The 23812-nt window shown below is 40.7% G+C and overlaps 1 protein-coding gene across 11 annotated transcripts in view; it reads left to right on the top strand.

Annotated features, from left to right (window-relative positions):
• The window catches only part of LRIT1 (leucine rich repeat, Ig-like and transmembrane domains 1), a 68935-nt gene extending 46146 nt beyond the window's left edge, over positions 1–22789 (top strand). For 5 of the 11 annotated variants that reach the window (XM_062000710.1, XM_062000708.1, XM_062000707.1 and 2 more), the window contains exons 6-9: positions 11049–11176; positions 13704–14170; positions 16275–16580; positions 18883–22789. In XM_062000710.1, the coding sequence (XP_061856694.1) occupies positions 11049–11176; positions 13704–14170; positions 16275–16580; positions 18883–19865 (1884 nt within the window). In that variant the 3' untranslated portion in view covers positions 19866–22789. Of the gene's footprint in view, positions 1–3745; positions 3827–10751; positions 11177–13703; positions 14171–16274; positions 16581–18882 lie in introns of all 11 variants that reach the window. The other 6 variants (XM_062000712.1, XM_062000714.1, XM_062000713.1 and 3 more) reach the window with 5 other exon arrangements.
• The last annotated feature ends 1023 nt before the right edge of the window (positions 22790–23812 follow it).

The following is a 23812-nucleotide window of genomic DNA, read 5'->3' as shown; positions in this document are numbered from 1 at the left end:
GAACTTGTTGGCTGCTTTTCTTCAAGTATCTTAAAAGTTTCTGTGTCTAACCTTGTTTGCTTCGTCAATGCTTAGTCTAATAACACAAGTCAGTCACAGGCAAGCTTTGCTGTGGTGGTTCAGCGTCTGACTCAAGTGCAGTTGGTATCAATAGCGACTTTTTACACCAGGCTCTCAATATGTATTTTTAATATTGTCTTAAGCTGACTTTCTAATAGTTCATTGGGATTCTATTGCATGATATATACTCCAAATTACTTTTAAATTCAGTTGGTTATAAGGGGTTTTTTCAAGCCAAGAGGAGGTGTAAATAGGGAACATATTATTGAGTTTGATAGACTCTACTAATGATAGCTCTTTTTCCAGTTGATAAAACGAAAGTGCATTCATTTCCTTTCCCTCTGTTCCTGTAAAATACAACCTCACATCATGTGCTTCTGTGAAGTCAGTGAAAACATGGCAAAGGATAACAAGTTTGCCAAAGACATTTACTAACTTCTTAAATTATGATATTTTCAGTGTTCCCTTTCTACTTTATGCACTCTGTTGGTAGGTATTTTCTTTTTCTAGATTCAGAGGAAAAGGCCTTCACTCAACCTGATGTTATCTTGCCACTTCATATCTTGAATTCTAACTTATCCCTCTGCATCAATAAAACATCCGTTTCATTTTCCCCCTCTCACTTAAGAATACTTCACTAGTTACTAATCTGTTTGCAAGCAACACACACACAAAAAGATCTGATGGGTTCATGCCAGATGTCCCCATGGATTTCATAAGACTGTATGGATTTGGTGGGAGCATATTAATCTTTGTAAAATATGCATTGGTACAAGCACAACAAAAAAGGTGCAGTGCAAAGATAACAGGATGTTCATGCACTCTGAATTTTCTCCACGCAATCAATGCAGATTACTGACATATTTTTTATATTCACAGATTTGCTAATTGATTCTTCTGCCTTCCTAATCCTTTCTTCTGATGCAGGTTTAGCCAAATTATCTTTGACTTTTTTATATTGAAAACCACCTTTAATTGACAAAGTGCTGCATTTCAGCAGAAGCAGGCTGGGAAAACAGCCACAAGGGGACTTCAGTTTGGCGTCTCAGAAAGGAGTGGTAATGTTGGCCCCCTTGGGAAATGCTTTTCATCAGGGAAAGGAAACCAAAAACCATGTCGTCTGGAGCCCCACTAGTTGCAGTTGTGTAAAAGTGATTTGATTTGGAAGCAGTGATTGAGAATATACCCCACACTGTAGGCAGGTAGCTGGCATTGCTCCCTGGAGGGATGGTGCAGGAAAGCCTGCAGAGCAGCATGTGGCCAGGTGCCGGCCCTTTGGGCAAGGCTGGGACCACTGAATAACCTTTTCCCTCAGCACTCCATCAGGCTAACCTGCTCCTCAATCTGGCTCTCTCTGCATCTGCCTCCAGAGCTGTTTGGAGGAAGAGGTAGTGGTGAAGGCCTGGGATGGCTGGAGAGGCAGGAAGCACTGCACACTGCGCAGCCAGCCGACAGCAGGCTATGCTGGGACTGACCTTCCTGCACGCCGCTGTGCGTCACTTGAGGCTTGCCATTTCCTTCTTAATATTTAACTTACCCCTCTAGAGACAAGTAGCTTAACTCACAGTAAGTTGAATACATATTTAGTAAATACAGATACATCTACCCAGGCTAGAAAATTAGTAGTGTTACTAGGACATTAAATGCATCATGGACTTCTTAGTCATTGCTGGAAACACCTATCATTATCATTATCAAATACGTATAATTGTTGCCATGACCTGTGTCTCAAAATGCATTTTTAACACCTATAGATAATAGGTTTTGCTTTCAGTTAGCCTACTAGTTTTAGGGTCACATATATATATTCCCAAAACAAGGAAATATGCTCTCTCTCTCTGATGAATAGCAGCATATTTCAGGACTTGAGAGGAGAAGGCAGTCCTACAGAATAGAGGATATACTTAAACACTTTTGTTTAGTTTGCCATGTGAGGCTGAGGCCTTCCTACAGCGTGCACCATAGTAACTCTTTCAGGAATTCTGGTTCAAAGGCCAGTACCCAGTTCACAAAAGAAAAAAGTCTCTGTTAAAATCAGAGGCTTTAGTTGAATTGAAAGCATTTGCAAAACAGCTCTCCTTCTATTTACTACACTCTTACAGGAAGCAACAGGACTGGCTCTGAACCATTACTCAATGACTATGATACTGATGATGTATGACAAAAGCACCTAATTTTTCCCAACACTGTGATGTTATATATCTTGCTTGTCTTAGCAGTCTTCTACCAATGTCTGTGTAGGCATTTCACCCAACTTTCTGCTGATACTTTCTTCACAAACATTCCTTAAGACTGAATTCTGCACAGCTTTCCTTACTTTCAGTATAAGATCTGTATAAGATCTGTAAATATAAGATCTGTGTTTACACTGAGATTCATCATATCTAATTTTTCCACATAAAAAACAGATATACTAATTATCTAAGCTAAGCTAGGCTTTCTCTACTGTTACTGGAGGGAATGGGCAGCTCCCAAGCATCTCCTGTATTAGGGCAGGACAAATTGTGCTCTGAAACAACCTCCTCCTCTTAACTGACTGTTAAGAAAGCCGACAGACTACTTCAGATAGATGTCTGCCTTTCAGGTGGCTGTATTAAGTAACAGTCCAATCACTTTCCAAGCTTGAGGTTAACTACAGTCATTGCCTGCTCTGCTCTTTAGGCTTCTCTCTTCTCCTGAAGGCTCCCACAGAAACCTGACCAACACATATTGTTTAAAAGAGATGTATCAAGGCTTCTTGTGTTAGCCAAGTGGACTTTTTAGTGCAGGTCAGGGACAATCAACAAAACTATTTGCAAACCACACCTGTAAATTAACCAGGGCTTTCCCCCACATTGCCAGGAAAGAAAGGTTACTATTTTTTACAAGATTGCCTAATTGTTTTAGCTTCTGTTATCCAGTCCTTTGAGCTCAGAGTATTCTTCAAGTTGAGTTGCCTCTTACTGAATTTAGAGAGGGATGAAACTTGTGAAAACTACATTCTGTTATCTCACAAAACAAAATTAATAATGATGAAGGCAAAGCCTTTGGTTACACTTTTGTTGTATACTCTAATGTGAGGATGTTGGTGAATTATTATTTGTCTTGTAGCTAGCTAATGAAGGAAAGGTTTTCATAATGTGCCATTTCAAAATGATAGTTCCAGGCTCTCTTACCCAACTTTTGGTTACTTTGTTCCTGGTGGGAAAAACCCAATCAGTTCCTGAATAGAACAATTGTGGAGGTGAGAGGCTACCTGAAGCATGCCCTGATTTCCAGCTACTAGCTCCCTAAATCCCCCATCTTTTATTTCATAAAGATTCATATTAAAAACAAACAAACAAACAGAAGCTCAGCATTTAGTCCAAGAACATTCATAATAAAATCAGGAATGGTTACACAGGCAATAATTCTCCAATTATGACCTCACCAAATGCATATATATATATATACACATATATATACACACATATATACATTGCATAGAATCACAGAATGATAGCGTTGGAAGGGACTCTAGAGATCATCTAGCCCAACCCCTCTGCATTGAAGAGAACTAATTGAGAGGAGTTTATTGCTCTGAGAAGAGCAATCTTAAGAAAACAGAATGGTCCAGAGCAAAAATTTTCTTTTTCTTTTCTTCCTACCATTTCTCTCTTCTTAACTCTTCTTTTTTTTTCCCCCCTATTTTTCTTGGTCCCTATAGATGACCTGCAGCTTTCAAGAGGTTTACTGGCATTTCTATAAGGACATATACTCAGTCTCCAAATCTTGAGGATGTAAGCAGGTAAATCAGAATAGAAAAATTGGTGATTATCAGATTGGAAAGTGGGCACGGGGCTGCTGTATAAACCGTTATACTCCATGTGCATTCAGGAGCCAGATAAACAGTGCCGGAAGTTTAATTCTTCTCCCATGTCCGAGGAAGCAAAATAAACCAAGCACTGTTTCTTAAGCAGAGGTGACTCTGCAGGGCTTAGACTAATACTATTACAATCCAAATCAGAAAAGATTGTTGCAGTCAGCAATATTACTGCGTTACCCTCCCTGTCATGCAGCTAAGGATGCTAAACCCAAATTAGCTGATTTTGTTAAACTGTAGGAACCTTATTGGATTTTAGGAATGAAGGTGCAATAGAGAAGAAGGACCAGGAATATGAACCAAAAAAGTTTCACCCATTTAGAATAGCTACATCAGATGTGATTATGGTATGGCCATTCCTCAAAGTGAACTACAGTGGAGTTGGATGTGGCTGTAGCATCTTAGAGAATAGTATTTCTTTGGTGAGCATGATGCTGCTGGACATTACATTTATGCTGCTCCAGGTGTATGTTTTGGTAACTCTATATGTGTGTGTGTGTGTATGTGTACAGGCATATAAATTCTTCTCCAGTCTTACCTTCCCTTTTTAGGAGACTCATAAAAATCCCCTTTTCACTTCTGTTCAGAAGTCAGTCGAACTTATGGCTAGCAGAGACTATGCATTATTTTTTTTTTAATTAGTTAAAAAAAAGCTTTAAATACAACTGGTTTTATATATATATATATATATATGTATATATAGAAAAAAAATGGTACACTTGATTTGTTTACATGTTTCTTTCCCTAATATTTATGTCATGTCTTCTTTGGCTGTGCTTTGTTACAGATATAAGTGTTAGTCTTTGATAAAAAACTTTTTGAGTGCCTATGCCTTTCTCCTGGACATCGTTTCAGTATAAATGTGAAACAGCAAACAGTTTGTAAATCATACATTCCAGTAGTGAGAATTTGCTGCAGTGCTTCTCTTTTCTTCCTCTATTACTACCCTTTTCTTCCTCCCCTTCATCCCCTACTACCTGGTGTAATGTCAGGAGAGCAAGCTGATAGATGACTATAGAGTGTATGAGTATTCTTTTGAGCTTTAAAGCTCTTTTTTTTTTATTGTACAACAAAACTACTCAGAAACATTACTATTCTAAAAAAGCGAATGCTGTGGAACACAACTGTGTTTTTCTCATTTGTATCCTTTTCTTGACATTACCTCAGTGGATGGATTTAGGGTGGTTAAAGCATTTACTGATATGGAATTGCACATATTTTCTGTACATTTATTGCTTTTGGGTGGAAGCATCTTCCAGCTTCGATCTAGTGGACAACACAAGTTCACTCTCATAAGTACCCAAGACTCATAAGTATCCAAAACAGGGCATTTAAGAAAGATATAGATGGCTCATCTGCTGTTTTCCCTCTGCCAAGGATTTCACGGTTTGTCCCACAGAATTTTACTCTGGGGTCCTGTATGCCTGACCCCAGTGACATTTTGCCCGTCCCTTTGGGTCTTTGGAGAAGAACAGTGGCTGTTGTGACTGGCCCACTCCATCCTTAAGGTGAGGTGAGAGGTAGTGTCACTCCTCCACTTCAGGGCTAAACTTGCTTTACTGGTTACTGGGGAAATCATCCTCCCGTTGTAGCTGGAGCTTCTGGGCATGATACTGTCATGAACACTCAGCATTTTAAATTGGCATCAGTTATGATAAGAGGTGCACAAGCCCAAAGGTAGGACAGGCGGAGAGGCCAGGCAGATTGGTGTGCACCTGCATTTTTTGCTAGACTTTGTCTTTGCATTACTGGTTGCAATGTGGCCTTATGAAGCAGCTTTTGCTGTGTGAGCAGAAATGGTTCAAATGGGTCAAATGCGGGGTTCGTAAGAGAGATATATGCTTTTACTTCCCCCTTGGGTTTGAGGTCTGCTCAGTACTGGCTACAACACCCAAGGTAAATGTATGCATAAAAGAAATATCACTGATGGACTTCTAATGTTCCATGCCAAAACCTGTTTGAGTTTGTTTTATTTCTTCAGCACGCCTAGAGGTCTATTAATGACTTCAGTCCTATAGGCCTGGAGGAGCTGCCTTCATCAGCATTAAGTGCAAGATCCAATTTAGAATGACATAATGCATTAACTTGCATCAGTGGGAAGGATTTTCCACTTTAAAGATGTGCCCTGCCAGAAGCTTCTTGGAGATGCATTTACCTAATGAAACTGATTTAGTGTCTGGCCTGTGTTGCCTGCTAATCAAACTTTCAGACAAAATCATGATAATATTGTATTTCATAACTTTCATTTATGATAAAATATGCTGAGTTATTTGCTTTATGTCATATTTGCTTTATGTCACATTTCTCTAAGTATGTAGTGAAAACAAGTAAAAATGGATTCTATCCAGTGGACGAATTAAAAATGAGTGACTTAGTGAAGCATACTGACTTTGTCACTCAAGTTTTGCATTTGAACTTGTGAGGATAGAACATTTCTGGGTTCCAAAAGTCTATGTAGGAAAAAATGGGAACTATACTGATTAAAAACAAAGCCAACATTTTTCTCTAAGTTATATACCGTGTAGGAAAGAAAGGCAGGATTGCCATGTGCTGAATTTTACTGACAGTAGACTTTGACCCTATTTGCTTTTCATTTGCTTACACCAAAAATGCAACCAACTGATCTGGCTGTTCTCAGAAAATGCAAAACGAATACTTACAGTTCTGCTGGAAAACCCTTACTGGCTGCTTCTTTGTATGGTGTTTTCTCCACCTCATATTGTTAGTTTAGTGCAGGGAAGAAACTGTTTACTTCCTAAGTAAGCAGGAGGGAGCACTATTTTTTATGATTTAGAGAGAATTATGCCCATGGAAGTGAAGGGCCTAACTCCCACTAGTTTCATTATGGATGGAATTGTCTGTCATGAAAATGGTCTTTTTTACTCTGCACTGGTACTTTTGGCACTTGCAAAAGGTGATATTGATTTTAACAAGTCTCATATAAATATCACCTGCACCTACAAGGAAATTAGCTACTGAGTGTTCATTTCAAACTAAGTAATATCGTTCAGTGGTTGGGAGGAGGTAATACACTTCAGCCTCAAGAATACCATGAGGATCTAGAAAACTGTGCACTGCAAACCAAGACTTCAGAACAAACCAGAACTGTGTGTAAAAGTGAATACATGGTCTGTTGAACACAGTAGTCAGATTTTGTTTCCAGCTTTTTATCTCTTCCACCTCACTGAATTAGGGGGGGAGCATGGATGTATCCTGAAGCAGCATCTTCTTGCAGCTCACTCACTCTGGCTGCCTTGCACATGCTTGCAGTTCCTGTCATTCAGTCCCTGAAGTGCAAGTACTGGAATGTACCCTTATGTATTTAAGTGTCTTGTTTCACTGCCTTTCTTTGGCCAATCCTCTCTCCTGCCTGCTACTTTCTGTTGCACCTATGAAGCCTGAGCACCAGGGAAACTATTTGCTGTTTTGTTTATGGAGCCTGTGCACCAAGGGAGTGTATCCTCCTTTTCCTCCTCCTCCAGCTTCTTATGTCCAAAGCCTACCTGAGCTGGTTTCCTCGCCTCCTGATGAACCTCTTGCCAACTTTGCTTGTGATGAGGCCAGTCCTACTCTCTTGGCCACTCAGATCAAACCTAACATAAGTGACTGTGTGGCTTGATGCTTAACCCATTATTTGGTGATGATGTACCGGTGAAGAATTAGAAGAGAATATAGCCAATGGGGAAGAACATCTCAAACATATCAGTGCTGATAAAACAGAATCAGGTTATTAGTTGACTGGTCCATTTCCCTCCCTTTTCCACATCTCTGACACACTTGCATATATGCTCCATGGTGGGAAACATGTTAATGTTCCCATTTTTGTTTATCTCTCAGCTTACCATCAGGTCTTTCTCTTTCTTGTTCACAAGTGAGTCTGTCATGTTAACTAAGCAGCAGCTTTCTTGACAAAGTGCAGAGCATTAGCAGCTGCTAAGGCATGCTTTATTGGCTGCTTTTGTTTTTTTATAAATTAAGTTTATTTCTACTGCTGCCAGCATTTAGTTGTAACTTAGATGTTTCATTTGTGAGGCAAAATTGAAGTTCGTGAAAGTTAATTTTACCATACAGTTACTGGCTACTTTCTACAAGTTTATCATTCCAGGGCTCCAATAGAGGGAAACCACTTTATCAAATGCAAAGAACATAGAGGCAGGAGGCTAATTACGATGAATTGCTTTTTTGAGTAGAATTTAACTTCAGAAGGGAGAGATATTTCAGTCAATGTTGCTACTATTGAGCTGCGGCAGAATGTGGGCAGTAAGGCAAGTTGACCAATGAGTGCACTAAAGATCCTGATGAGCTTGATCTATGCTTGGAGATCATTAAAGGGAACTGGGAAATCATTACATCTAGAAATGGGACCTAATGGAAGTCGATGAGCGAACGACTATGGATATTTAATGAGCAGCACTGCGTCATGTCTCTTCAGAAATAAAGAATGAGATACTTGTATTTCTGTTTGAACAACAATAAATATAAAATGTGAAAATAGCATGGGGAAAATAATCCTTTGTACCATCCTCTCAGTGATTTCTATGAGCCTTAATTAATTATCAGAGTTACTTGTGAAACAAGCTTATGTGAAACTATGGCAGCATAAAATGTCTGTTTAATAGTTAGCCCCAAAGCCCATCAAGATTACCTTGAAACTCCTGAGAGTTCATTATCAACAATTATTGAAAAATTGCCAGTGTAATTTCATTTGGCTGAAGAACACGGGATGAATACCACATGGAAACAGCTGTAAGCTGGCAAGTAATCTTTGTCAGGAATGATACCTTCTACTGTTACGGTAACATACTCATTAACCTTTGGGCAGTTTGTATGTAGGAGTAAGGATGTTACTGCTGCACTTCTGATAACTTTTGATGACATATTCAAAAGGAAAAGCCAAATCAATAGGTTCACAGCAGAGAGGACTGTTGAAAAGAAGAGGTGGGAGGTCTGGAGCTGGGACTACTTCAGCCAATTTATCCCATAGGGAGCCTCCTCTTACAGATGGGTCCTCAGCCTGGGCAGGAGAGCAAGGGGCAGTGGGGAGGTACTGGAGACGTGAGGGTAGTTACACCATGTAGCCTTTTGCATCCAACTTGGCTGGGAAACTGGACTCCCATAATTCCCTCTGTCGCCAACAGGAAAAGAGACCAGTTTCAATAACAGGTAACTGAAGCTGTTCATGTTACGCTTATTTTGGAATATCCTGTCCATCTTGACAGCTACCTTGGACTATCTTTAGTTGTTTTTACTGACAAAAGACTAAGGTAAATGTCTTTTGGGATAGATTGCTCCTATTTCTTCCTTGGCTTGATAGTAATTAATAGGGTTTGATTCTTCTATGCTTGTCTGGAGAAGGGCAAATGTAGATCCAACCAGAATTTTACAAAGATGCAGAGCTGTAGTTTTTTCCTAAGGAAATATGATTTTAGATGATGATTTACAAGAGGTGGGCAAAAGAGCAGTGGCGTACTCAAACACGGACAGAAGAGACAGTGATGAGCACTTTTCTATAAGTAAGATCCAAGAAAACCTAATTTTTAGAGAAATCTTTCTGGTTGTAAATTGGTTTTCCTCTTTACCTTAGATAAAGAAAAGGGACACTGGGAAGTGACCAGTAGTGAAAGGTCAACAGGATGCTACGTGGTTTATGCTTCAGTCAGCCACATTTGATTCCACAATCCCATTTCTTTGGGTGAAGCAGATGTCAGAGTTTCTATTGAGTTAAAAGGATTTTGTAGAATTACCCATGTTTCCTGCTGGAGTGAGGCATCTGTGACTGTCCCCTGGGCACTGAGGCTTTCCTAAGCTCCAGAACTGGAAGAGAAATATTTTCTTAAAACGTCTCTGAAGCAGTAGTGTCTGGTTAGTGGTTTATCACTAGCAGCTCAGCTCTATTCAGTAACTCCTCATTTCTGGTAACTTTTAAGCTGTACTTTCTGTTTTGTGCCTGACACGGGGGTCATTGTTTTCTGCCAAAACTGCAATGCAGTATGGCTGGGAAGTGAGGGAGTAGCAATCTGATGAGGCTGAAATTAATGTTAGTTTCTTCAAAGCTTTTTATATTTAAGAGAGTATTACACATTTGTGGTGTGAGCGATTTGTATACTCAACAGAAAATAATATTATTTATAAACCTGAGGTAGTATAAACCTTGCTAGTATTAATAGAATTCTGCTCCTATCTCAAGTAGCAACTTCTTAAGCTTTATGTTTATGCATATTTGGGTTCTGCTTTTCTCACATGTGCAGTGTTCTTTGAAGTCACACAGAGGCTACTGAAAACATGGGTGTTGTCCATCCGCTTTGTCTTTGCTAATTGATGTGAAACAACTCTCTTCAAGGGATGTGGACAAAAATTACTTGATACTAGGTCCTGGGCTGTCCTTAAGACGGAGCTGAGCTTTTCTAAGCATTCCTGAAGCTGTTCCACAGCCCTGCATCAGGTGGAACTCACCAGAAATGGTTCCTCATCTAGGCTTTGCTCTATCAGCAAGCCCGAGTGCAGCACTCAGTCCTGCAGGTGTGCACTAGCCCTGATATAAACTGAAATATTTACATATTTGCTGGGTTATTCATTGTTTATTAATATCAGGCATGTTGCCAACAGTTCAATAATTGCTTAATCAAACTAGGAGTTTTAAAAAGAAAATAAAGCCTTTTAATAGTATCACTATATATATGTAAGTGTTCTTACCTAGGAGACTTACATTCCATCAGCACTAGAAACTATTTTTAAGTATTCCCTGTTCCCTGTGAGGAAGTAAATTGTTGCTAATTCCTGGTCAGATAACAGTTATCTTGCCTGAGATGCAGGTCCCCAAAAAGCATGTTTGTTTTTTTCTTGCACAAAGGCCACAAATTGTTTGAGATGGATGTTTCCTTGGGGCTCCCTGAGTGAAGAAATGCTGTCAGTACCATTCCAGGAAGCAATAAGCACCTTCATGAAAATAACTCAAGTCCCCATCCTTAATCCCTGCCTATCCTTTTTTATCTGATGGACTCAGCGAGGGCTGGAAGATCACAGCGTGGCTGAAAACAAAAGGGAGTTAACAAGATGTGACCAGTCAATGGATAAAACAATAGGCGAAACCCTCCACGTTGTGCAGACCTGAGGTGTCTTTCCTTCCATCCTTCCTTCCCATGCCCAGGCAGCCATGTGGACCGCGGTGAGTTTGCTGTGCTGCTTAGCGCTCGGGGGACTGCCGCGAGCCGGCGGCTCCTGCCCCTCACAGTGCAGCTGCGCCTTCCACAGCCTCAGCGAAGGAAGCAAAGCCAGGTATGCCGATACCTTCCCAAGGGGACTGCTGCTTTTTCTCTGGATGGTGGGGTTTTTATTGCTTCTCCTCAGTGAGGATGCTCGGAGGAGAAAACATTGTGCCTAGATTCCGTGTCCATTATTTTTCCAGTCACTTTGTGCTCTAGCTTTATTTGCAGAGGATTAGCTTTGAAAACACAGTAAGCTGCTTTCACAGAAAGCGTTTGGGCATCTCCTCTGTGAGAACAGAAGTGACATGATTACCACCGGTGCAATGGCAAAAAGGGAATAAAATTTAAATAGCATTTTGCTTTGTTTACCTTTATGCTGAAAATGCTTGTTCTAAAAGGACTTATTGGGCTCTGCTGGGTTGTTTCTAAAGCATAACTAGATTTGGTTTATGCTTGTGATACCAAAAACTGCAATTCAGTTAACTTAAAAAAAAATCAAGTTGAAGATTGATTGTAGATGAGAATGAACCAAAAAAAAAAAAAAAAAAAAAAAAAAGAGGTAAAAATAAAAGAAGATAATACTCGGACTGGAAACTTTAAGTTCCAAAAGATGGCAAGACCAGAAGGACATCCATTTCTGAATGCAATGCTGTTGTACAGACATTCCTCTGAAGGACTGTAATAAAAAAGTCTTTCTGAAGGATAATCACAAAGTAATGATCTGACTTAATGACACACTGGCTACATTTTTATAAGGTGTGATTCACAGCAGAGGAGGTTTTGTGACAGATACAGTATTTACAAAATCCTTTGGAAGGGCTTTTTTCTTTCTAGACAAGACCACGGTACTGAAAGGTTATCCCCTATATTTTGTATTCCCATGGAATAGATCTATTTTCTGATCTCTTTTATGGTGCTGTAGATTTAATACCAGTGAGAAGCGTCTTAGAGACACAAGCAGTCTGCAATTGTTAAAGGAGTTCAATATCAGGAGAGCCAATTACTGCTCCATAAATGTTACAGTTCCCAGGGGAATTTCATCTCAGTGACTGGAAGAAGCTGTAGTGTGTTTTGGTAAAATACATATTAAAGCAATATCCATTTGTCCCTTCAGGAGTATAACTTCACTTTTGGTTTCCCCCCCTCCCCATTATGATTCATATTTCTCACTAGGAGAAGGAGATTATCCCATAGAGTAAAAGTTTAGTGCTCACTGGCATAGTTCAGGAACACTGAGAGAAGCACGTTGTTTCACTGCTATAGTGTCTGTTAACAAACACTTTGTGTCATGCCCGAACAACAACAACAATGGGTTATTGGGAGAGAATTTCTGTAATTTTATTATTTGATAGGTTTTTCACTTCTTTAAACTTTTAGCTAAGGGTGGGCAGGATTTAATGCCACATAGAAGATGCTGGATGCGAGTAACGGAGTGTGCTTTGATTAGAAATTAACGATTGAAGCGTAGATGCAAACAACATTTAACGCTGGGAAACTCGTGTGAGCGGATCAGTGATGTTACTTGTGTTTGTTGATAGCAGAGGAATAATTGCTTTCAGCCAAACCCAGTGTGGTTTTGGCAGGTTTGTAATATTCTGTTTATCAGCCAGGCAGTGTGATAAGTAAATGTTACTTGACTGATCACATTACATTTCTTGCGGTATCTTGTTTAGCACGTGGAGTGGGACATGCCTGTCTAACCTGTTACCTTTTGCAAGGCGGCTTGAAGAAGAAAGAACTTGCCTTTCTTTCCTCGTTGACAGGCAAATTGAAGTGCAGTCTGAGACACCTATTTTGTCTCACTTCATTCCTCATAGCTATCTACAATCCCACATTTTGGCAAATCCAAAGTCATGAGTTTTTGCAGGAAGGCTGATAAAATGCAGCATGGGGTTTTCATGATTTGATCGCTAGAGATTAGAAATGGCAAGGAACAGTTAAGATGCATAAATCTGCCTTGCTTTAATGTAGCATTTTCCAGAGAGTTAATTTTCTGCAGTTTCACTCTCATAGCTATACATTCCTGTGGTGCAGTGACTGCTACTCTCTGTACACACCTTCCAGACTATTCCATAGTAAAGCAGAGCTTGCTGTGGTGTATTTACAGTGAGTTGTTAGCTGCCTTTCCTCATTTCACAATCCAAAGATTCTGTGCCATATTTAATCTCTATCACTTCCTGCTATCCCACACATCAGTAAGGCTTCTTTTCATATGTCTTTTATTACTGAGTTTATGGATTGTTTTAGTTGAATATGCAATAGAATCCTGTGTTGTGCGTGAATGTGGTCACTGCTGTTTATCATAAGTACTTTAAAAAAAAATGAAAGGAAAAAAAAGGCAGGAACACTGTATGGGCCAGGCTCAGACTCACACTGTTCCAGGAGAGGCACAACACTGCTGCAGTCAAAAGGTGCAGATGAATTACTGCAAGTTGGTGTGTTCATGGTGATGATGCAGAGATCACCAGCAAGTAAGAAATGACACAAAGAAATCTTGTGAAAGAGGAAAGGCAGGTCAAAATCTTGCATTAAAATAAAGTTTACAAGTCTTTTCAAAATACAAGAAAGTCACATCTATGTTTGTGTTTCCCCACCAGGACAGTGCTATGTAATGACCCAGAGATGACCCTCACTCCTGTGAACATCCCTGTAGATACATCCAAGCTTCGGATAGAGAAGACAGCCATCCGCAGAGTGCCAGGAGAGGCCTTCCATGGGCTCCATAACCTGGAATACCTGTGGATGCCCTATAACTCTCTTGCCAGCCTCAGTCCAATCACCTTCAAGGGCCTTCGTCGCTTGCAGGAGTTAAGGCTGGATGGGAATGACTTAATATCATTCCCCTGGGAAACCCTGGCTGACATGCCACAGCTAAGGCTCCTGGATTTGCACAACAACGAACTTACCTCAATCCCTCCAGATGCTGCTCGTTACATCAAGAATATCACATACCTGGACATATCTAGCAATAAGCTGATGACTCTTCCTCAGGCTCTTATTGCCACCTGGGCCAACCTCCAGGCTGTTCCTTACTTCCCCAACGATAACTCCAAGATCATCCTAGGTAAGAGAAGTGCCTATCATTTTGCCGGGGGTACAAATGTCAAGAGCTCTGCATCTTATCGCAATGTTGTCACTCACTGTGGTTACTGTGTACAAATTAAGACCCCATATCAAGTGTGCAGATTCATTTATATGTTAAACTCACTTCAAGCTCCTCACACATGGCTTATTAGGACATCAATTTCAGCATTTGCTTGAATTTTTCTAATGCAAAACTGGTGACTCTTGCTCAGGCTCTTTTTATTTGTTGACACTACCGTTTTTAACAGAAATACAAATAGAACTAGAGCTCCACATCATTCATGTGCTCTTATAAATAGTTACTATAGAATCGGTCCATTTTAAGCAGCATTAAATAAAAAGATGTATACTTATTATGTACAAACTAAAGAGGAGTAAAACCATCACTGAGCATAAAATCAGGGTCCAGACTGGCAGTTTGTCACTTTCAGAGCATTGTTTATCTGTTTACATAGAATTAAACCCTGGTCTCCCCAAAGCCATCAAGATGTTGCTGCCTTCAAGGACAGATAGAATGTTAAAATAACCCAATTTTTGGGTGACAATTCTGGTCTCCTCAGAAGTATGGTTTTGGGGCAATTGCCCAGTTTTGTCCACTGAGCATGTTACAGACAACTGTCTTAAATCCACTGCAGTGTCCCCAGATGAGGTTTTGAGGACTAGTTCAGGGGATTACTACTCAGCCTTTTAGCTATCGTGCACTGGTTCAAATCCACGGCAGGCTGATGACGGCTCAGAGTTGTTGCCATCTGCTGTCTTCACTTGCTATGAGCTGACCCAGCTCCACTGACTGCATTTGTTCTGTGGGGTGTGTGCATCTGTGTGTGCTGCTTCTACAGACATGGATGTGAGGTCAGGTGCTTGATAATCTCATCAGAGACATTACAAGTTTTCTCTCACTCTGGAAAGCACACACTGCTCCTTATTCTCCAGAAAAATTTAGGGAGGTAAAGTTTTTAAGACCAGATTGCAGTGGAACGAGGCAGAAGACTTAAAAAAATATTCAAATTGCCATCTAGAAAGCTTTTAGAGTCATAAGCAGATGTTGTTAAAGGTTTCATTAATGTCAGGAGAGGAGCAGGTGTTTCCTCAGCTTGTTTTGCCAGATGCAGTATCAAGTTCTTTAAGGCAAAGCTGACTGTTTGGGATTGCTTATTTTATTTAAGGCATGACAAAACACTGCCTAGATAGTATTATTTTATTTATTTATTTTTTAGAGTCAAGTTACATGTAGAAATGTTATTTCATTTGAGATAGATTAGGAGAGTATTTTATTGAGAAGAACAGATCATGCCTTGATGCTCCCTTGTCAGTGTGTTTATGTAGCCAGCTGTGCACAGATTATTTGTGCCAGGAGCCTAAAAAATTCATATACTTCAAATGAGTATAATGCTAAGATTAATATGGTAATGTATATTACCATATACATTGGTAATGTATAACACATGTAAATGTAACTGCATCTCTTAGGTCCTATCCTGCGTACACCCATAGGGACCAGGTATATGAACCGTATTTGCCTTTCAGGAGTAGAATGAGAGCACACAGCCGCATGATTCCATTTCTCTCTGCTAGTGACTGTTTCTCATGAAGGCTTAAAAAAGCAATCCATGAATAATAGAGTCAGCCTATTCCCTTCCTTTGTCTACAGTGCATTGTTGCAAGCCCTTGCTTGTAGTGTCCTTCAGGAAGAAGTACTTCCAGCGGTAGCTTCACGGCTGATAGTCTGTGCCAAAGCTGCAAGCTTTTGCCCCTGAGGGCTCTCTGGGGCTTTGAGGGTGCCATGCCATCAACTGGGGCTTGCCAGGGAATCTGGAATAAATTGTTCTCTAGTTATTTATTCTCTTCATGCCAACAAAAACGCCAAAACACCCCAAAACAAAACAACTGCCCCCACCACATGGCTACTTGTTTTTTCCATCCTAGAACAAAATGTGTCCCATCCCTCTCTCTGTGTATACATAGACAGTCCTTGCTAGAAAGATTAGGAGCCTATGTGAGTTTGTCCTGCTGAAAAATAGAAACAGAAGTGGCAGGAAGAAAAGATGTTTTTGGAGTGACAGTGTACTGATTTGTTTTGACAGGCTTGCAAGACAATCCTTGGGTATGTGACTGCAGTCTGTATGAAATGGTCCATTTCCTAAACTTCCAGTCTCCTAACATAGCGTTCATTGAGCCCAGGCTGAAATGCTTCACTCCCCGGAGCCTGGCAGGAGTCTTCTTCAGCCAAGTTGAGCTAAGGAAGTGTCAAAGCCCTGTTGTCCATACCTCCGTAGCCAAAGTAAAGACCATCCTGGGCAGCACGGTGCTACTGCGGTGTGGGACAACAGGAGTGCCTGTCCCTGAGCTCAGCTGGAGAAGAGCTGATGGTGCTCAACTGAATGGCACAGGTGGGTTTGCTTGCAGCTTTTCTCATACATGTGGAATTTGAGAGAGAGACCTGCACCTTTATTTACTGCAAATTGTTCAGCAAATGGAAGTGTCTCTGACAATAAATCCTTTCCACTGATAAAGAGCCCAAAATAAGAACATGATGCCAAATCATAATCCATTAAAATTGGCAGTGATACATAGTTCACTATTGCATTGTCATTTTCTGTAGACTGTAAAATTGCATGTTGCTGTACATATCATCAGATAAATGTGTAACATGTAAGAAGCTTTTGCTTTGTGCCGTAACAGTTGTGGGAAGCCAAAGGGGTTTTCTGCAAATCTGTTGGAGAGGAAGAAATGATATCTGTCTAGCTGTAGGCTGTTTTAAGTTAGTTGTTTAGTTATTCAGTCAAGGAAAAGGCTTCCCACCGAATTGTTTTAAGGGTCTTTGAGGCTAATGATGAGCTACTGTTAATCAGTAAACTCTGACAGAGAGATGTCTGATGTGAAGGGTACAATACTTCAGTGACAATGCTTCCAAGAAATGGTTCATTTCTGATGGATTGTCAAGGTCTCTTACAAAAAATGTTCTGTGAGAAACACACTGGGATCTCTCATCTGTGCTCACTCTTCTTGTATGGGAAGCCTTCAAACAGCTACTGTTTTTGTGACTGCTCATGCTTTTATTTTCATTCATGAGAATGGTTGGACCTAAAATTGCAATGTTGGTCCTTGGATGTGTGGGGAATTTAGGGAAGAAACCTTTGCTGGAGTCAAGGTAATTGACCTTTTCACCCTAGAGGTCTTAGGTCAGGATCTGAACCTTCATCCCTCCAGACTCCCTTGAATGCTACTGTATCCTAGGCCTGACTTTTCATAGAGGGTCTAAATTCAGGAGAGTATATGGTGTAATCTTCAAAGGGTTACAGGGCTCCTCAGTGCACAGAAATGGGAGAGAACGTTTTTCTTTCACAGCAGTAGAAGCACTTGTAATAAATATTCTTTTTTTGAGATCTGCACAAGTCATTGCTCTGTTGTGCATGATGTGCAGGATGTAGCAGAGCTGCTCCTCATAATGATAATGTCTACCCATCATGCTGTGAGCATCCCTCCTACACTTGAAAGAGAGCCACAACAAAAAAATAAACCAGAGAATGTTTTCTGAAAGCGTATGGTGAGTTTACTTTGAGCTGCAACTGAGAATGATGTATTTTGTGCCCCATTAAATCCAACTTTAACACCTTTCAATAACAAGTTGGCTGAAAATATATATTATTTCTCATCAATAGCAGCTTCTGTGCCACTGCACAGACTCTTCAAAACACTGGTGTTCTGAACAGAAGTGAGAGACAGTCCACAGTCTGTACATATGGGTAGTGCTGTAGGAAGACCTGTAGCTTTATGGTTTTTAATATACCCATTCAGTAAATAATTAAACTGAAAATGTACCTTCTGCTGCTATTGTATGTCACTGCTATTGGAACGTGCCCTGGTTGCAAAGGCAGGATCCTGACCCCACAAAGGCTTGGGAGAAGTTCACATCCTATCTTACCTTTGCCTTTCAGACACGTCCCTGGTTTATCTTTCAGTGGGAAAGGGCAGAGATAGTATGTGCTCATCCTAAGGAGACTGGTTAAATAATGAAGGTGCCTTACTTTTCTGCATGATCCCAGCTCTTTCTTTTTACTCCTGCACAAATGTAAAAAGGCAAAAAAAGCTAGTTTTAGCCTCCTGGAAAATCGAGTGAGAAAATCAACACTCAGCTGCATACAGACTTCCCTATGCTTGGCTCAACATAAAAACATGCACTAATTTAGTACTAAAAGGGATATGATTTTACAGCTATTTTTTCCCATATACTCCAGTCTACTCCATAGATGTTTTTTAGCAGAAAATCTCCACTGTTTGTATTTTCTGTGTCTCAGAAGACTTCATCTAATCTAATGTTCAAATAGGTTGTGTTATCACCTACTTATTCCACTCTTTACAGTATTGTACCTGCAGAGAGCTTTTAGTATATTTTTTTTGTTAAATGGAAGGACCTTTCCTGCTTTGTTTTCAAACTTTACATCACTTGGGAGGAAATAGCATCAAACTCTTCACAAATATTTACTCTGGAGCAATGTAAATCCCAAAACAACCTAATTTTAGTGTTAATGTCCTTGTCTTGGACTTACTTTTAATTTTAGTTGCAAAAACAAATGATGATTTTGCTGTATTGAGAAGATATTTGAGTGATGGAACCTTAATATTCTGCAAAATATGCCATTAGTTCTACTGATTATTGCCTATTTATTTTCCATTTTTCCTTCCTTTCAGTTCACCAAGAGATTTCCAGTGATGGGATGAGCTGGTCTATTCTGGGCCTGCCTGTAGTCTCTTATCTTGACTCTGGAGAGTACATCTGTAAAGCAAAGAATTTTCTGGGGGCGACAGAGGCATTCATATCTCTCATCATCACAGACTCAGAAAGCACGGATGACCCCAGCCCTAACCAAGCCAAAGGCGTGTGGAGCGGGAAGGCCAGCGCGATGGAAGCGGCTGCCTACAATGACAAGCTAGTGGCGAGGTACGTTATCACAACCTCCACCGTGCCTACCCTGGGGGCTGGAGCGGCCACTGGAGAGGGCCTGCTCCCAGATGTGGCACAAGACAACCCCAGAAACCTGCTGGTGAGCCCAGCTACTGGCCAGCAGGAGCCGGAGCGGATGGTCAGATCTGTCAGGGTGATCGGAGACACGGACCAGAGCATCACCCTGGCCTGGAAGGCGCCTCTGGCAAAGAACACAACGGTGTTCAGCGTCCTCTACGCCGTCTTTGGAGAGAGAGACATGCGGCGGATCAACGTGGAGCCAGGGAAGACCAAGGTCACCATTTACGGGCTGCTGCCAAAGACCAAATACATCTCCTGCGTCTGTGTGAAAGGGCTGATCCCCAGGAAGGAGCAGTGCATCATATTTTCAACAGACGAAGTTGTCAGCGCAGGAGGGACCCAGAAGCTCATCAATGTAGTTGTGATCAGCGTGGCCTGTGTCATTGCTGTTCCTCTGACACTAGTGGTCTGCTGTGGAGCGCTGAAAAGGCGCTGCAAAAAGTGCTTTGTGACGAAACCCAAGGAAATTCAGGAATCCTATGTCACTTTTGAGACCCTGTCTCCAGGGGCCAAGGCAAAAGGTGTGGAAGGAGAATACTTGACTAGACATACTCCTGATGAGTCAAACAGGCTGCTGTCTGCTCGATCCAGTGTGGACTCTGAAGCAATACCAAAGACAGAGGGGCAACCTAACGAATACTTTTGCTGACAGTAACTAGGCTGATTGGAAAGCACATGGCTGCATACACGGCTCTGCTCTAGCACTGCAGGCCACCTAGTCAGTGGTTCTGTCTGTGACACATTCTGGAGGAGGATGCAGCAGGGCAGATGCTGTCTGAGCTTTACAGAAACACGTTGCTAATCCCACTTGGGGTTTGCTGTTTTGTACCCGGTGAAAGACTTCTGTGATAATGGCCTCGTTCTCCTAGACCACTTTTATTTTCATAAAGCTAAGTGTGCACACTGAGTGTGAGGACATTAAGCAACATTTCTGAGTGTGCTCTGCTTGATGTTGTTTGGTACATGCGCTGCAATATGCTAAGTATTTTATTCTCAGTTCTCTGGTTGGCAAACATGGGAGTGTTCGTAGAATCACAGAATGGTAGGCGTTGGAAGGGACCTTTAGAGATCATCTAGTCCAACCTCCCTTCAGAAGCAGGTTCTCCTAGATCAGGTAAATATCTATGAACGTGAAGATTGAGAGTCTCACCTTCTACATCTCCCATGTTTGCATGAAACATGTGGCTTGATGCTCAACAGATCATTACACACAAATATACAGCAGCCCTTTCTAACAACTCTGTTTTCTGAATTCAGAGAAATGTGCAAAAGAGAGAGAAATCAAGAGACAAAACCCAATCTACTCCTAACAAACCATCAGAGAGAACGTTTTGTGGTTGTATTTTGGCTCTGAACACTTTTCTTTTTCAAGAGCACCGCACAGGCCTTCCGGTATCAGGCCTAGCTGGCATTTTCTAGCTGCATTGTGATTAATAGAGTATGTTTTATATCAGCTGTGCTACTTAAAGTCTTACAAGAGCCTACTCTGCAAATTGTGTGTAGTGTTGTAATTCTTTGTAATCATACTGAACCCCCCACATTAGACGCTTCTGCAGAAATCTCCCAGCCCAGCCCTGTCATTGCTGCAGGCTCTCCTGACAAAACTGGTGGGGAAGACCACAGGGCTCAGCCAGGGACTGGTGGTTTGGTCATGAAAACACCTGTCTCTGCAGAGCAGGGCTATGTTATGCAGTCAGCCATACTTCCACCATGGTATCAGTGGTGTCAGAGGCTCAGCTCAGACTTTTGGGTTTCAAACATTTTACAAGTTTAAGAATCCTGAAGAGCAACCTATTTTATCTAAATTATTTATCTAAATGTCTTTTTTAGCCAGGATCAGCTAATCATTTATTCAAGTCCTGCAGCTCCACTGGAATTTGGATCTGAGTGCATATCACAAAGCACTTCTCATCTGTGTAATTCCCCACTCAAGTCTCTCAGGCAGTGGTACTGTATGTATTAGTTTTTCTCTTTGTAATAAATGCTTTTCATGAAGAAAATGGTACACGTTCTGCCAAATGTTGAATGGGAGAGATTCAGCCAAGTTGAAATGATAACTGCTTGCTAAATTGTTTTGAAATGTGTATTTGTACGTTTATTGGAGGGATCTCCACTCACATTCTGGATGTGTTTATATATTGTGGGTTATCAAACTTCACTAGTTGAACGGAACCCTGGGTGGATTTTGCAAGACCTCCTTGTACAGAAAGAGTTTCAGTTATTGGCTATGTCAGATTACTTGACCTGATGGAAGAAACAAGGCATGTGATTTTAACAGAAATGCTAGCAACAGAAAAGACAATAGTTTCTCATAGGACTCCTTGTATTCTTTACATTAGTGATTAAGAACTTCTATTGGGAGAATTTATCAATCCCTGTGTAAAACAATCCTATCACTGGCCTGCATAGATTTTTAGGGTTACAAATACTGGTTTTCAAAAATATGTATTTTAATACAACAAAATAATTTATGACCTATGTAGTAACATATCTGTTATTTATACAGTTGCATTTCCCAGGACTGTTTTTAGAGTCTCTCTCTCCAAGGTAGAACAAAAGTATTTTTTCAGCAGCAATTTTTGGGATTGCTGTATTATTGAGCCTGATTCCTGCCCACATCTGCAGCAGCATCCCTGGCCTGTACAGAAATCAGCCTGGCGTGGCCCTGGATGGATAAGCCAGCCCTGGAGAATTGAGGCTGTCCCAAAGCTCTCCTGTGGTGACCTAGTGCCCAGGGACTTTCCTGTAAGTCACTTTTGCAGGAGCTGAGTGGGAACGAGAGGGATTTACCTTTCAGCTGCCTGGAGGCACAAACAGAAACTGCATTGGTGCCTGCTCTGGCACATGGGCTGTGAGACAGCAGTGGAAATGGAGAAGGCACTGGCTGGGCAGCCCTGTGCCTGCTGGGCAGAGAGGATGGAGAGGTTGTCCTGTGACATTCACTGTGGATGTGTGAAGTTTTACAGACTCTGTTGGGTATTTTTTACACTTTGAATAAATAACGATCTCAAGTAGAACAAGCATGATTTTTCCGTTTCCTTTGGCTATTCTCACTGTCTCATAGGTGAAGCATCAGAACTGCTGCTGCTCCAAAACAAACCTGTCTCTCTACTACACTGGCAATTCACACAAGGAAGGCTGTAGAGAGGAACATGTATAAACTCTGTGTTGTCTGGTGTTGGCCAGAAGAGAAACTCTATACTTGCTCAGCTGCAGGTGAAATTTCAAACCATTAAGTGAACCAGATGTGACTTCAGTGTTTGGATCAGATTTTCAGTGATATGAGGCATGCAAAGATGAACACCTCACTGGATTTGTAGTTGTTTTAACCAAAGGGGTCTGAGGTACCTTGTTTAAGCAGGGTTAGCTCAGGCAAGGTTCGCCCTCTGGTCATGAGCTATGTGAAGGGGTCTGGCTCAGAGTTCAGGCAAGGAGAATATCCATCCCTGGAAATAATTTCTTACTTGGTTAAAGTCAATCCTTGGACATATGTGTGCTGTGGGGACTGAAACAAACATCTGAATGTCTTTTGGAATTACTACATTGCCAGCATTTTAAAGATATCATTTTTTTGACACATTGTTCTATTCAGTTTTCTTTTACCTTGGAAAATATTTCCTCTGTTGATAATGTGTGAGGTTTTGACCTATTTGTTGCTTTTTGGGGTCTATTTAAAATATTTTCTCACTGTCAAACAATGTATTTTGGAATCTCTTCGAGTACAATGTTCCCTACTTTCAGTATTAAAGCATTTGAAGACTTCTTTTTAGATGAGTGTTAGACCAGCTCAGTAATACTGAGGTATAAGGTTTGCACCAGCTGCCTGGGCTGGAGACCTGTATCAGCCACTGCTCAATGGGCACTTCATGTGATGTATAACACAGACAAGTTCCTTCATCCACAGTCTCTTTTTATGCTAATTTTGGAAATTGGAATAGTATAAAATTGAAAAAATTAAGGTTACATTTTAAAAGCTAAGGTGCTTTAAAAAGGAATCCAAATAAGTCTGAACAGTACTGGAAAATTGATGTTATTTCTTTCTCTTAAAGAATCTGGAGAAAAGCAACTATCAAAATGAGGGAATTGAGCAGAACAGAAGTCAAGTAATGTGTCCTGAGTGATTAAAAAGGAGTACTGCAAGTAGGGAAATGCAAGAAGAAATGTGAAAAAACTCCCCCATGCTGAGGCTTTAAAATATATTTTCCCAAACATCTTAAAAAGTGTCCAGATCATCTGGTCAGTAGATCCTGACAAAGGTTGAAATAGAAAGTTCTGAAATATAAAGTATGTGCAATCATTTTTTAATGATTAATAGATTAATGATTAAATGAATAAAATGCAAAATAATGTCCAGGCTGACAAACATTTAAGCACACTGGAAGGTTATAAATGCCTTGTGTGATCACTTTCATATTTATGTCGTGTACACAGAAAGAAGAGCCTAAAAGTGCTTATAATTATTAAACGACATAAGACACAATAGTGTGCATGTGCATATATAGAAATGTGTGAAAAGAAAATGAAGAACCCCCAAAAATGTCAAGAGGGACAGTGAGACATTTCTCAAGGTATTTTTAAAAAATGAATGGAAGCTGA

This window comes from Colius striatus, chromosome 8 (assembly GCF_028858725.1).
Source record: "Colius striatus isolate bColStr4 chromosome 8, bColStr4.1.hap1, whole genome shotgun sequence".
NCBI classification, from domain to species: domain Eukaryota; kingdom Metazoa; phylum Chordata; class Aves; order Coliiformes; family Coliidae; genus Colius; species Colius striatus.
Note: the sequence above shows the minus strand (reverse complement) of the source record. Positions and strands in the feature narration are given on the sequence as shown.